The following is a 16,113-nucleotide window of genomic DNA, read 5'->3' as shown; positions in this document are numbered from 1 at the left end:
AGGAACACCTTGTGTGCCCCAGGCATGTCTCATTCCTTTCAGCCCACCCTGCCCCAATACACTAAAGGCTGTCTGGGGAGGGGCTAGCACCTCCCCAAGCAGGAAACCTATTGTCCAGGCCTCCCTGGCTGGGATCACTCCCAGCAGCAGAAGGTCAGACTTGCGTCTGTGGCAGCAGCATCCATTTTGTGATGCTGAGGCTTTGGTTAGAGTTAAACAGCAAAGTAGGATTTTAACATGTCTCTCCCTCTAGAAGGGAGGAATAATATCCTCATCACCAGAAATGGTATGGGGGTATTATTCCAAAGTGTTAGACACCTTACACGACATGTTTTGATAAAGCCAAACCATAGTTACCATAACCGTTTAAGATTATAAGGTACTTTAAGAGTATATGGTAGGCTATATCATAGAACAGCTATAAGGACATGGTTCCGAAAGCTGCAGACAGGCTCAGCTCATGCTAGAGCACCATCTCACATGTTACCAAGCACTCTGCCTCCAGGATTGTTAAGGCCTGCCATAGGAGTGACTGATAGGTACACATGTGTCTATATATAAGGGTAGATATAGGCATACTATATCTAAGCAAGGGGTGATTACACGACCTTGCCCCAGCTGAGTGATCAGCCAGTTGTGTCTGATTGGAAGGCCAGACTAGGGGTGGCATAATACATGCTGCAGCCCCTGGGAGGCCTAGGGTACACCTATGCCCTGGGTACCTAGGGTACACTGTACAGGGTCCAATAAGGTGATCCTTACCAATTGGTTATGTACCTAGGGTACATGGAATCCATTTTAAAGAGAGAGCAGACAGCCTGAGACCCTGAATGGCAGGATCTCAGGCCAACGAAGTCGAAAAACCAGCTAGGCACTAGGCAAAAAGTTGGGGGTAACCATAGTCAGATATCCACCTTCCTACATAGACAAAGCCAGCACCTTCCCCAAGTTCATACAAATCTACTATAAGTTGCGAAAACCAGAACCTTATCAGATGGATCAAATGAACGTCTAACATCCACATTATGAGCATGTAGATTGTAACAGTAACAGTTGGCAGAAAGGTGATATTTATGGCAACATGTTTATATTTTGCACCCCTTGGGTAATAATTACAAAAGATAGACTCTCTTCACATGTTTCTACACATTTCACTACAGTGCAATATTTTTTTTAAAATCTGACTGATATTAAACTGATTCTAATATATTTTCGTAATAAAAATTGAACTGCTTTTTGATATATTTAATTTTACACTAGAGATTCTACATGTATTCCTCATACTTGTAAATATGTGAACTCTCATTTGAAAGAGCATCACACCAAGGATTTAAGTGGCTTGTGGGAAAGGTGACTGTGTATTATGCAGAATAAAGTACCCCCTACCATACATTATAGGTAGATGACAAGTCACTTTGGAGTTAAATGACCTTATATGTGAATTCTGTCCTCAGCCTCGATATGATCAAGGAACTCCTCAGTGACTTGCAATATCCCTATAATGTATGTCAGGAGATACTTTATCCCATATATATGCCCTTCACTGGGTACCAGACAGAAAAATTATTTAACTGAGCAATAACAGTCGCCAACAATACTGTACTAAAATTAAACAGTTCCAGAAGCAGCGGTCTTGTTTCACCAAAGAAATTCCAATAGCAGATTGACGCCACCCACTCATTGAAACACCGTTACGTCACATGAAGTGTCATCACAACATATTAGAGATAAATGTCTACCACATGTAATACTATAATGAGGTATAAAGACCCGGTTCATACCCCTAAGACTAGGCAACAAAAATAACCACATTCAAAAGGAAAAAATTGTTTGTACTCTGTCATACATCTCTCCGGTACTGAAAACTTGGAGCTGCAGAGCAACAAAAAAAAAAGAAATCAGTAATAATACAGATACTAACTTAGATGAAGCCAAACACACACTTTCTTTTAAAAGATCACAAGTCAGACAGGTTAAATCATGAGGCGTTTAAAGCATAACAGAGTTTTAATGCAGCAACATGACACTTTCTTCCCCCTCGACACCGCTTAATGATGCCCAGCCGTAGGATACTGCCAGCACTGTGTAACCTCGACTGCAGCAGTGCTTAAAAAAGAAATACAAAAGTTACAAAATAAGTTGCACTTCTGTAAAATGGACTCTTCTTCTAAAAAAAACCCCAAATCATTCGGATGCCACAATCAGTGCTTAAATAACAATAATGCGCTTAACACCCAAGTATGCTCTGGGTATACACCACTTTTCTTCCGGCTATGTTCTGTGCTACAGCCGCACTCTTGTAGTCATAACAATGTTCACGTTTTAGGTTCTGTCCACTGCACGTACTCAAGATCAAAGAAACTTCAGATAACCTCAATCGCCAGGGGTGCTGCAATACCAGCAAAGAGCTGTCGGCCAAAAGCAGCACATTCCAACACTCCCAAATCAGGCGGGAGATTCCCAAATATGAGTCTTACCTCCCGGATTCCGAACGTGCTGAAAAAAATCCATTTGGTTTTGCCTTGTTGCAGACTCTAACCAACTTCAGTAAGTGAAGCTAAAAGTATATAATCGGAAAGCTGGTTTTATTATGATTGTCAGGAGACTGGAAAGTAATAGGAAAGCCTTTGTTTCCATGTATACAACTATTGGTTAGAAAAACTACCCGCCCCTAGCAAAGACGGCCCCCGTGTTGTCATCCACGCTTCTGGTTAGCGATAGTAAGCTCCTTTCATCCCTTTTTTTGTTAATAATTTAGTCAGTCGCTTGTTGAAGTTTTTTGGACAACTTTAGGGGCATATCAACAACAACCGGCAATAATTATCTCTAAGCGCACTTAGCGCTAGGATAATTATCGCCGGCTAGCATGAATTTTTATCGCTGAGATAGCGTGCTATTAGCAACGCTTATCTCAATAGCGATAAAAATCCTCACGCTAACAGGCTAACGTGAGATTATCACTGGAAACCCAGCGATAATCTCACGTTACCTTGTTGATAGGGACAGACAAACTTAGCCATGATATCCTCCTTCCATAGGATATCATGGCTAAGTCAGAAAAATACCAGACGTAAAAAAGCAGCGTTAACCGCGGTTAGCGCTGCTTTTTTTGTCTCTAACAGGGTTAGTGATATTCTTGATAATAGGAGAAATGTCGCTTAGCGACATTTCTCCTATTATTTTACTCTGGAACGCCCCCTTTGCATCTCATTAGAGATGCAAGGGGAAGCGTAGAGTAAAAGGGTGCTAACATGCAAATTTGCGTGTTAGCACCCTGTTGTTGATAGGGCGCTAGTTTTATCTCTGCTTTTTTGGCTTTTAAAGCCAAAAAAGCAGAGATAAAGCCCTTGTTGATATGCCCCTTAGGGGCATATTAACAACAACCGGCGATAATTATCGCTCAGCGCTCTTAGCGTGAGGATAATTATCGCCGGCTAGCGTGAATTTTTATCGCTGAGATAGCGTGCTATTAGCAACGCTTATCTCAATAGCGATAAAAATCTACACGCTAACAGGCTAACGTGAGATTATCGCTGGAAACCCAGCGATAATCACACGTTACCTTGTTGATAGGGACAGGCAAACTTAGCCATGATATCCTCCTTCCATAGGATATCATGGCTATGTCTGAAAATTAGCAGACGTAAAAAAGCAGCGTTAACCGCGGTTAGCGCTGCTTTTTTTGTCTCTAACAGGGTTAGCGACATTCTTGATAATAGGAGAAATGTCGCTTAGCGACATTTCTCCTATTATTTTACTCTGGAACGCCCCCTTTGCATCTCATTAGAGATGCAAGGGGAAGCGTAGAGTAAAAGTGTGCTAACATGCAAATTTGCGTGTTAGCACCCTGTTGTTGATAGGGCGCTAGTTTTATCTCTGCTTTTTTGGCTTTTAAAGCCAAAAAAGCAGAGATAAAGCCCTTGTTGATATGCCCCTTAGGGGCATATTAACAACAACCGGCGATAATTATCGCTCAGCGCTCTTAGCGTGAGGATAATTATCGGCGGCTAGCGTGAATTTTTATCGCTGAGATAGCGTGCTATTAGCAACGCTTATCTCAATAGCGATAAAAATCTACACGCTAACAGGCTAACGTGAGATTATCGCTGGAAACCCAGCGATAATCACACGTTACCTTGTTGATAGGGACAGGCAAACTTAGCCATGATATCCTCCTTCCATAGGATATCATGGCTATGTCTGAAAATTAGCAGACGTAAAAAAGCAGCGTTAACCGCGGTTAGCGCTGCTTTTTTTGTCTCTAACAGGGTTAGCGACATTCTTGATAATAGGAGAAATGTCGCTTAGCGACATTTCTCCTATTATTTTACTCTGGAACGCCCCCTTTGCATCTCATTAGAGATGCAAGGGGAAGCGTAGAGTAAAAGTGTGCTAACATGCAAATTTGCGTGTTAGCACCCTGTTGTTGATAGGGCGCTAGTTTTATCTCTGCTTTTTTGGCTTTTAAAGCCAAAAAAGCAGAGATAAAGCCCTTGTTGATATGCCCCTTAGTACCATAAACATCATGTTAATGGAGTACTTTAAAAAGCCCGATTAGTAGAAGAAGTTTATGCCCGACAGCTGCTATTAAAAACTTGGCGCTAGTCATCCAATAACAGGAGAGCTCTACATGCTCTTGACCAATCATTGGCAAAGAGTACACAAAGGGGCAGATCCTAGTGTTTAAGAAGCACTGTGATTACGAGAAGGACGTCCTAAATAAATAAGGTCAACAAAACAAAAAAGCAAGACAAATAAAGCGCTCCAATACCTTTGGGTTGAGTTCGTGCTATACAAATCTGCAAAAAAGAAACCGGCATGAGAAACGAAAGTAATGTCTCGTAAAGGAGCAGGAGGTGAGCCCGCGAGGGGGTCCTGAATCTAAGTTCTGCTTGTAGTTTGTGTCAGTGGTGCATTGCATGTCTTTGTGTTTTGTAATTTATGTCCTGGGAAGCGCTTGCTGAAAATACACAGCCCGCGAGTGGTCCGCGCGTGAGAGAGAGGGGGGAGCAGTAGGTGAGCCCGCGAGTGGCTCGCGCTTGGGAGAGCACTCTACTCATTTTCAAGCACTGCACTTGTGCTTGTGACGTGCCGCTGCTCGCTCCTGCAAGGTGGATGCCGCCACAAGCACAAGTGTGTGCTTGAAAATGATCGGACTGATGGCTAAAGGCCCTCCTAGAGTAGCGCATGACCGCTGCCTGGCGAGACCTAAAAAACAGCCTACCTGCTGCGCCTTTCAAGCTGGCCCCTGAAGCTGTCCCAGGCTGCCCGAATGGCCAGTACAGCACTGTCTGTTGGGAATGCTAATGTAATCAGAAATAAACCATGGTATGCAGGAATATCGCTCATGTTTATGCACTGTGCCGTTTACTTTACTATATAACTTTTGCAGACAAAACAGTTCTGACGATGTCTCATGCATGGACATTAAGTAGCCCCCATAATTTCAAATGTATGGACTATTGCCACCCTTTGCCCTTCTGTGTGTATTCGATGTCAATAAGTTGACAATAAGTTTAAATTCTAGTCAAAATCTTTTACATTTTTTTAGGTGAGGAATGTTATTCCGAGACTGAATTTTCTCTCAAACATAGTAGCTTAGCAAGATCAACATCATCGTCCTTAGAAGACCTATCTTCAGGAAAAAGCGAGTCTCCACTTGAAATAGACAGACTATCAACTGACAAGTTCTATACAACAGTAATGAAAAATTACGATAAGCCAATCAAGAAGCCAACTGAAAATACTTTTACAGAGCAAACACGCAATAACAAAAGTTCTTCGCCAGATTTCAGTCCCTTGTCCATGGTAAGAATGTAGCTTCTCTTCAAATAAACTTTGGTGGACTGAATACACTTCTCTAATAAATACGTATGTGATTTCTTTTATGCCTTCTGCAAGTAAATATGTTGTTATCAGAGAATGAAGCCTGCTTAATTTGTTAACTTACTCATCACAATAACGCAGCACAACAAGTCACCTTGTTGCGCTGCGTGATAGGGAAAGAACAGGAATGCGCTGTATTTAACACTATAGGGCACATTCCTGTCATAACGTGGTCGCTAGCGCCATCGCAGCCTGCAGCATAGTGCAAGGGTGCCTGCGTTGTAAGCAGTATTATTTTTGTGTAGGAAGGGGCTTCTTTCTATAAAAAAGAATCTTCTGAGGCATTTTCCTCTTTGTATGTGTGCTGCAGAATGCAGCTCACATAGAAAGAGATAAAAACAAGGAAAATTAAGATATTTCTCCTCGCCACGCTTCACCTGGGAGGCTTAGCATTTTGATGCATTCCCAGGTCTACCAGTAATGGTAAATCTGGGAATGCGCCAATATCCTTGAGAGGATGCATGGGAACACCCACCTAACGCTAAGTAGCAATAAGCAGTTTTGAGAAGTCGGCCTGGCATATGCTGGTCACTAGTTATAGTGGCCACCTTGCACCAGTCCAATTCGACTCTTATGGTAGATCGGTTTAAGACAACCTTTTAAAGAAAGCTATCCTAGTAGTAGCTGTGGAGAGCAGCCTTCAGGCTAAGTCTCAGAGGAATGTAAAGCAGCTTGTTTTACCTTATAATCTCTTGAATTACCAAATGAAAGGACACCACACAGGTATAAATATCAAATATATATGTATTTATTACTAGACACACTCTACTAATCTCTTTATGAGATTAGAAGTCAGGAACATACGCAAATATCAACGTTTCACAATAAGTTAAGCACAAATATGGCTGGGGCCCTAGGGGCGTACCAGACCATATACTAAAAAAGAGATCTGAAAGAAACACGTTAGTTAGATTCCTCAGCTTAGAATATCCCCAGGCGTCAGGCTGGATTCGGAAAGTTTTCGTCAGCAATACCCGTGCGCGTCGCTGGGCGTCGTCTGTAGCTCCGTGTCCGTCGTCGGTGTCGTGCGCCGGGATGACATCGTCGGAGTACTTAGACGCTGCCCTCACGCGCTGACGTCAGTTCTTCTTTTTTCCGCGCCAGACAGCGCCGATCTGGGAAGAGCTTACCCCGTAGTCATTTTTGACTAAACTTTTTTGACTCTTTTCGTCTCTTGTCGACTCGACTCTGGTGCCGGTAGGATGCCCGGGTTCAAACCCTGCGACTCCTGTCACCGACTGATGTCGGTTGCGGACCATCATCGCCGGTGCCTGTTCGTGCCTCGACTGCCGGGCCCTCACTTCGAAGGCTAGGCGGGAGCGGTCCCGCAAGCTCCTGGAGTACCGGCACCACCACTCATCCGGTTCCAAGTCTTCGGGTAAGTCGAAGCATGGTAAGAAGTCCAAGAGGCAACATCGCTCTTCGGGCTCCCCTTGCCGGTCGCGCGACATCGGCTGATGGCTTGGGTGGTACCACCCACGTGGCTCCGTCGGAGCCGCAGGAGTTGCGTCTGTCCCCATACCCGCCGGTCCCTGGGACCGACGCGACTCCGGCGGAGATCAGTGCCCTCCTCTCGGCCATGAGAGGCCTGGCTCCGCCGTCGACGCCTGCCGGCGCGTCTTCGGGCCCCGCGGGCTCGACTGGGGGGCCTAGCGGGCCAGCGGCTCCAGCCCCAGAGCCGTCGTCGACTCCGGTCCCGACGCCGCAGGTCCCCGCGAGATCCAGGCCTGGATCCCAGGCGACGCCGGTCGACCTCACAACCCCTCCGCCGGCATCGCCTCCAGTGCCACATCCGGCGCCACCTTCAGACGACGCCGCTCCCCGGTTCAGTCCCGGTCCGGGCCCGGCGTTGGAGCAGCGCCGCCCGGCACCACGTCCGACGCCGATGGGTGGCAATCTCATCTTTCGCCCGGCTCCGATCGTTCCACCTGTCTTCCAGGAATCGGATGACGGTGACGACTGGGAGGTGTCTGAGGACCCTCTGGCCTTGCAGGCCAACTTATCACAGGACTGGGCAGATGAGCTGGGGAACGCCAGTGGTCTGGACACCTCCCCTGACACTGGCTTCATCTCTCCTCCGACTGTGGCTTCGGAGGAAAGTGCTGCATTTTCCGTGGTGCTGCGCAAGGCGGCCGAAGCCCTTGAGCAGGAGTGGCCTGCTGTGGCCGTGAGGACTAATCTCCTCACTGAAGAGCTCCAGACGTCAGCAAGCTCCTCGGAGCCTCTGCTGCAGTTTAATGAGGCACTCGTGGACGTTCTGAAGGGCAATTGGTCGCAGACGTGGATTCCGCCGAGGCGGTACTGGGGGTCAACGTGCCGGTCAGTCCACATCTGCCCCGGCAGCACCCGCCTCAAAGCCCTCCTAGTCCATGCTTTCAGGCCCATTCCATGCCAGTGGGAGGCAGAGTTCGCCTTCACCTGCTCCACTGGCGTTCCATCACGTCGGACAGGTGGGTGCTGCAAATCGTCCAAAGGGGCTACTCCCTCCCCTTCGAGACGACCCCTCCAGCCACACCACCGCAGTACCACCGTATGTCGGGGGATCACTTGAATCTTCTGCGGGAGGAAGTTACGGCCCTCTTGGCCAAGGGGACCATTGAGGGCATACCTGGTCCAGAAGTAGGTCGTGGTTGCTATTCTCACTACTTTCTGGTTCCCAAGAAGGGCAAAGGGGGCCTGCGCCCTATCTTGGACCTCAGGAGCGTCAACGTCTTCCTCCGGAAGGAACGGTTTAAGATGCTCACTTTAGCTCAGGTTCTGGCTGCCCTAGACCCTGGAGACTGGATGGTAGCGTTGGACTTGCAGGACGCTTATTTTCACATTCCCGTCCTGCCGGCCCACCGGCGTTACCTGCGGTTCACGGTGGGCCAGGAGCACTTTCAGTTTACCGTGCTCCCCTTCGGCCACACCAGTGCCCCTCGGGTGTTCACGAAAGTGATGGCGGTGGTCGCAGCTCATCTGCGCAGATCAGGGGTTCCAGTCTTCCCCTATCTCGACGACTGGCTGTTGAAGGCGGGCTCGCCCCAGGCAGTCGTCTCCCACCTCCAGACTACAGCCGACCTCCTGCATTTGCTGGGGTTCTCCATCAATGTGCCGAAGTCACACCTGAGACCCTCCCGTTGTCCGGGGAAGTGTGGTGCAGGTGTTCACGGACAACACCACCGCCATGTGGTATTGCGACAAAAAGGGCGGGGTGGGGTCGTGGACCCTTTGTCAGGAGGCTCTGCACCTCTGGACATGGCTGGAACACCAGGGCATCACCCTGGTGGTTCAACATCTGGCGGGCTCTCTGAACGTCAGAGCAGACAAACTCAGCCGCCGGTGCATGATGGATCACGAATGGCGTATAAACTGGGACGTGGCGCAAGGCCTCTTTCGGCAATGGGGAGAGCCTTGGTTAGATCTATTCGGGACCGAAGAGAACGCGCAATGTCAGCAGTTCTGCGCGTTGGAGTTTCCAAGGCGGCACTCGCTTGGGGACGCCTTTCGTCGTGAGTGGAGTTGCGGTCTGTTGTACGCCTTTCCGCCTATACCACTTCTGCCCAGAGTGCTGAAGAAGATCAGGCGCGACCGGGCCCAAGTCATCCTTGTGGCTCCGGATTTGGCAAGAAGGTGCTTGTATCCCGAGCTACTCAGTCTGTCTATCGATCCCCCTATCCGTCTGCCTCTTTAGGAGGACCTTCTGTCACAGCAGCAGGGGACGGTCCTCCACCCGAACCTGTCCAGTCTCCACCTCCATGCGTGGAGATTGAGCGGGGGCAGTTGATGCCATTTGACTTGCCTCCTGAAGTCTGTGATGTTATTCTGGCAGCCAGGCGTCCCTCCACAAAATCGGTATACGCCTGCAGGTGGAACAAATTTGTGGCATAGTGCACAGCAAAGGCTGTGGATCCCCTTTCCGCCCCTCTTTCTGAGGTTCTCCTCATTCTTCTTTCTTTGGCCCAGCAGGGCTCTGCTCTGGGCACCCTGAAAGGTTATCTTTCTGCTATCTCTGCTTTCCTACGGCTTCCTGATCAGCCTTCTCTTTTCAAATTCCCTATTGTCTCTCGCTTTCTTAAGGGCATTACTCACATGTTTCCTCCTGTTCCTTTTGTAATGCCTCAGTGGGATTTGAATTTGGTCTTGACGTTTCTGATGTGCGCTCCCTTTGAGCCACTTCATAATTGTCCCCTTCGTCTCTTGACGCTTAAGACTGCTTTCCTGGTAGCCATCACCTCTGCTAGAAGGGTGAGTGAGCGCCAGGCTCTCTCTTCTAAGCCTCCTTTCCTATCTGTTCATCCGGACAAGGTTGTCCTTCTTTTCTTCCTAAAGTTGTGACTGCCTTTCACATTGGGCATTCTGTCACGTTGCCCACCTTCTTTCCGCCTCCGCATCCCTCAAAAGAGGAAGAGCGGCTACGTGGGCGCTAAGAAGGGACGAGCGGTGCACAAACGGACCATCTCTTTCGGTGGTTCGTTTTGTGTATCAAGACATGTTACTCCTTAGCTAAAAAGGAACCTCCTGTAGGGCTGAGACTCCATTCTACTCGGGCCACTGCGGCTTCCACTGCATTGGGACGGGGAGTCCCCTTGCAAGACATCTGTCAGGCGGCAACGTGGGCATCGCTGCACACATTTGCTAAGCATTATTGCCTGGACAGCCAAGTCCGGAGAGACGGCTTCTTCGGCGGTTCTGTTCTCCAGGACTTTCTGGTGTGATCTTGGTTCGCAGGCCCACCACCGGGGTTGGTATTGCTGGGGTATCTATTCTAAGGTGAGGAATCTAACTAACGTGTTTCTTTCAGATGAACAAGTTACTTACCTTCGGTAACGATGTATTTGTAAGAAACATTAGTTAGTTAGATTCCTCACGACCCACCCATCCTCCCCGTTCCGCGAACCGATATCTAGGGTTGAGGTTCTCCCTTTCAGGGCCCTAGAATTTTTTGGCACCAGAGTCGGTCTCTTGCATGGCTCTGCGTTCCTGGCGCGGAAAGCTAGGTACAAGAACTGACGTCAGGGCGCGAGGGCAGCGTCTAAGTACTCTGACGACATCATCCCGGCGCACGACACCGACGACGGACGTGGAGCCGCAGACAACGCCTAGCGACGTGCAGGGGCATTGCTGCCGAAAAACTTTCCGGATCTAGCCTGACGCCTGGGGATATTCTAAGGTGAGGAATCTAACTAACTAATGTTTCTTACAGATACATCGTTACCGAAGGTAAGTAACTTGTTCGTTTAGGAAATTCGACTTGCAAGGGTACAAGGCCTACGGCCTGTAGAATCGCTGGGGCTTCACTAATCCACCCAGGCAGGTAAGTAAAAGACCCACGGGAGACGCGTGCAGTGTGAGAACACAGCCGCGGGTTCCCTATTGATTTCAATGGAGCAAGTCGCGGTTGGATTTTTAAAGTTTAAGGGTACTTCTAGGAAGTCTACAAGCAAGTCACTTACAAGGTAAGTAGTTTGAGGGCCAACACCCACTGGAGCACCGGAGTGCACGAGTTACCTCACCCAGGGAAGCCGGGTGCATAGGTGTCTTTTGGTGTTGGGTCGCGTCGTTGTTTTCAATGGAAGCCGAAGAAGTTTTGCTGCCTGTGAAGAGTTAAGAAGTGTCCGGTGGAATCCAAGGTTGGATTCAAGATGAAGAAGACCTGATGCCCATGGAAGTCGGGTGATTTCAGGTGATCAAGGGTGTTTTGACTCTTCAGCCATGAGGTCCAGGAGGCATCGAGGATGACCAGGAGCTGGATTCGGAGTGTCCCACGAAGTCTGCAGCTTCCTGAGGTGTCGGCAACCGGATTGGCAACAACAAGTCTCGTAAAAAATGAAGAAGGTCAGCGGTGCAGACCAGCAAGGTCTGAGGGACTCGCCCAGCGAGGGTAAGTAAGGGCAGGCCTGGTTCGATGAGAAAGTCTTCAGGGGACCCACAAGCCAACGGGCAAGGGGTCGCGAAGACGCCTCGTGAGGATTCACTTCACAGGAGCCCACGGTAACTCGGGATGAGGTAGGCCTCTGATTTCCAAGGGAAATCCTGCTGGAGGCTTGGACCACAGGTGGTCCAATGCACAAGTTCGTAGAATGTCGTGAAGGGGTTGCACTCGACAATAGTGCATGGTACCCGGGTATTGCTGTTCCTAATCACTCGTGGGATCCACTCGCCTCAGCTTTTCTGGGGACTCTCAAGGGAGATCCTTCTGTCTTCCAAAGGTAGTGGAACATCGAAGGGCCAGGATTCTTCTTGTAAAGCGTTGTCCAGGGATATCTAGTTTGCAATGGCAAGGGTTCCCTATCTTATACTAAAAGAAAGGGAGGGACTAGCTTTATGACCACTGTGAGAAGTTGGCCTGATATATGATGTCACTGATTCTAGTGTACACCTTGTATCAGTCCAAACAACCCTTATGGTGATTGGTTGTAAAGTCAACCTTATAGACCAGCTATCCTAGTGGTAGCATGGACAAGAGCAGTCTTAGGCTAAACTCTGAATGGCATGTGAAGCCAGCTGTTATACCATATGTAATCCCTTGAATACCAAATGAAAGGACACCACAACAGATATATATAAAAATAGAATGTATTTATCCTAGGCAAACCCTCGGCACTCTTTATGAGATTCGAGGTAAGTACAACACAGTCTTATTTAAGCATACATTAAGTCACACAGGTAAGTAATACAGTTAGGCCCTAGGGGCCACGCAAACCATATACTAAGTAAGTGGTATAAGGACCACTGTCACAAACACAGGATAGGCCTAGGCCTAGGGAATCGCTGGGGCTACACTATACTACCAAAGGTTAGGAAGTGGGAGGCCCACGGGATTCAGGTGCAGAGTGGAAACACTCACGCGTAATGCGTAAAAGTCGATAGAATTACTAGCAGTTAGAAATTAACAGTTTTAGGACACTTCTGGTATAGCTAGAAAGTCGAGACTCGTAAACTAGACCCTAGGATAGTCAATACCCATGTGAGCACCGAAGTACCCAAGTTACCTAGCCCACGGGCTGCGGGTGCATAGGTGTGAACTTGCGTCGGGTTTCGTCGTGGACTTCTATGGATGCCTGAAGGAAAGTTGCTGACAGGCAGTCAGTGAAGAGTGTCCGGTGGATCCCAAGGTGGGGATCAAGAAGGAAGGAACCTGCAAGCAGAAGGGACAGAGTCTAGGTCACCAGCCAGGAGCCGGGAAGGAACCAGGCGATGTCGTGAAGATGCAGGTGAAGAGGTAAAGCTTGTCGCAGCAGCCACGGGTACTAGGAGACGTCAAGGACGACCAGGACCAGGAGGTGAGCCGTCCCACGAAGGCTCTTGCTGTCGGCGGCGTCGAAGTCGAGTCAGGACCCAACAAGCCTTGGCAAGCGGAACCCACGCAGGATGGAGGACCTGCTTCTGGTGCAGACCAGGAAGGTCTGGGGTGCTTCTCTTTCACAGAGGAGCAGGTACCAGTCTGGAGGAGCCGGACCAGCAAGATGAAAGTAAATGTTCGTCGTCGCAGAGGCTACTAGCCAACGAGCCAGCAACCGGACAACACGTCGAGCAACACAGGTGCAGAAGGGCCCCACGCAGAACACGTGAAGTGTGGGGAGCTGGTCTTCTTTGCAGATGGTGCTCGGGAAAGGGGCTTCTCAATTCCCCAAGCACAGCCTCGAGGGAGCCTCGGAAGTTGCGCTAGTCAGTTACTAGCCACTTTTCCCAAGTCGCCGGTCCCACGTCCCTCGTCACCTCCACGGGTCTCAGCTTCGCTGGAGATGTGGATCTGGTTCAGAGGTGTCTGGAAGTCTTGGCGCTGGCCAGTCTCTGCAGTCGTCCCTCGTAGGATTCAGTCGCAAAGCAAGCAGCGGTCGCTGGATGGTGCCTGGTTGCCCAGGGTGGTCACACCTTGGCCACAAGGGAGATTTCTTCAGTCTTCTTCCTGAGGTCGAATGTCGAAGGTCCAGAGTTTCTGTTCAAGTTGCAGATTCAGGTTAATCTAATTTAGCAGGGCTCAGCTAGCTACTAATATACTGGGCTAGTGGGCTGGGCTACCTGCAAGGTCCCTCCTATGGATGGGACCAGGAAGGGGAGTCGCTACACCCCCTCTCCTTTGTCCAGTTTCGCGCCAGAGCTGGGGCTGGAGTGCCCCAGCACCGGTTTGAACTGGACTATGCATGGGACACCTTGTGTGCCCCAGGCAGTGTCTAGTTTCATTCAACCCTCCCTGCCCCAATACACTAAATCCTGTCTAGGGTGGTGCTCGCACCTCCCAAGACAGGAAACCTATTGTCCAAGCCGCCCTCGCTGGAAGGACTCCCAGCAGCAGGAGGTCAGACTTGTGTCTGTGGCAGCAGCATCCATTTTGTGATGCTGGGGCTTTGGTTAACTTTAACCGGGTAAGTAGGTTTCAACATGTCTTCTCCCTCTAGAAGGGAGGAATAATATCCTCATTGCCAGAAATGGTATGGGGGTATTAGTCCAAAGTGTTAGACACCTTACACGACATGTTTCGATAAACCCAAACCATAGTTACCATAACCGTTTAAGATTATAAGGTACTTTAAGAGTATATGGTAGGCTATATCATAGAACAGTTATAAGGACATGGTTCCAAAAGCTGCAGACAGGCTCAGCTCATGCTAGAGCACCATCTCACATGTTACCAAGCACTCTGCCTCCAGGATTGTTAAGGCCTGCCATAGGAGTGGCTGATAGGTACACATGTGTCTATATATAAGGTAGGTATAGGAATACTACACCTAAGCAAGGGGTGATTACACGACCTTGCCCCAGCTGAGTGATCAGCCAGTTGTGTCATAATGGAAGGCCAGGTCAGGGGTGGCATAATACATGCTGCAGCCCCTGGTAGGCCTAGGGTACACCTATGCCCTGGGTACCTAAGGTACACTGTACAGGGGCCAATAAGGTGATCCTATCCAATTGGGTTATGCACCTAAAGTACATAGTATCAGTTTAGAGAGAGAACAGCTGGGCTGTGGGTCTGATTAGCAGGCCCACAGCCACATCTAAGTCTAAAACCAGTGAAGCAAAAGCAAAAAGTGGGGGTGAACATAGAAAGCAGACCCTACTCTCCTACACAACCCCCCCCCCAAATTTAGGGACATTAAACTAACCTTGACCAGTTGAGTCTTCATGTTCTAAGTGGAAATATCTGGAGAGTCCATCTGCATTGGCATGGTCAGTCCCAGGTCTATGTTCCACTGTGAAGTCCATCCCCTGTAGGGAAATGGACCACCTAAGAAGTTTGGGATTTTCACCCTTCATCTGATTTAGCCACAAGAGGGGCTTATGGTCTGTCTGAATCTTGAAGTGAGTGCTAAGCAAGTATGGCCTCAGCTTCTTCAGGGCCCAAACCACAGCAAAGGCCTCCCTCTCAATAGCTGACCTACGTTTCTCTCTAGGGGTCAGCCTTCTACTAATAAAAGCAATGGGCTGGTCTTGACCATCTATATTCAGTTGTGAAAGAACAGTTCCCACACCCAACTCAGAAGCATCTGTCTGGACTATGAACTCTTTGGAGTAGTCTGGACTTTTCAGAATAGGTGCACTGCACATGGCCTGCTTCAGGTCATCAAATGCTTTTTTGACAGCTTACTGTCCACTGAACTTTCTTTGGCATCTTCTTAGAGGTCAAGTCATTAAGTGGTGTCACAATGGACCCATAGTTCTTAACACACTTTCTGTAGTACCCAGTCAGGCCCAAGAAAGCTTTGACCTGAGTCTGGGTAGTTGGAGGAGTCCAGTCCTTTATGGTCTGGATCTTGCTCTCCAGTGGTTGAACCTGACTCCCACCAACTAGTTGGCCCAGGTATACAACTTTGCTCTGCCCTATCTGGCACTTAGTGGCCTTGATAGTGAGGCCTGCCTTTTGCAGGGCCTCTAAATCATTCCTCAGGTGGACCAGGTGATCCTCCCAGGTGGAGCTAAAGACAGCAATATCATCAAGATAAGCTGCACAGTAGTCATCCAGACCTGTAAGGACTTGATTCACCAACCCTTGGAAAGTGGCAGGTGCATTCTTCAAACCAAAGGGCATTACCACAAATTGATAATGTCCTCCTGGGGTCGAGAAAGCAGTTTTGGCCTTTGCATTCTCAGCTAGTCTGATTTGCCAGTAGCCTGCTGTCAGGTCACATGTGCTCAAAAACTTGGCAGCTGCCAATCTGTCAATGAGTTCATCTGCCCTAGGTATTGGGTGGGCATCTGTCCTAGTGACAGCATTGAGACCTCTGTAGTCCACGCAAAACCTCATCT

General features: G+C 48.8%; 1 protein-coding gene across 1 annotated transcript in view; it reads left to right on the top strand.

Annotated features, from left to right (window-relative positions):
• SYCP2 (synaptonemal complex protein 2) overlaps positions 1 to 16,113 on the top strand; it is a 4,998,961-nt gene that overhangs the window by 3,885,904 nt on the left and 1,096,944 nt on the right. Inside the window, exon 35 of the mRNA XM_085615168.1 lies at positions 5,552 to 5,808. Coding sequence (XP_085471294.1) covers positions 5,552 to 5,808 — 257 coding nt within the window. The remainder of the gene's footprint in view (positions 1 to 5,551; positions 5,809 to 16,113) is intronic.

This window comes from Triturus cristatus, chromosome 7 (genome assembly GCF_964204655.1).
Source record: "Triturus cristatus chromosome 7, aTriCri1.1, whole genome shotgun sequence".
NCBI lineage: Eukaryota > Metazoa > Chordata > Amphibia > Caudata > Salamandridae > Triturus > Triturus cristatus.
Note: the sequence above shows the minus strand (reverse complement) of the source record. Positions and strands in the feature narration are given on the sequence as shown.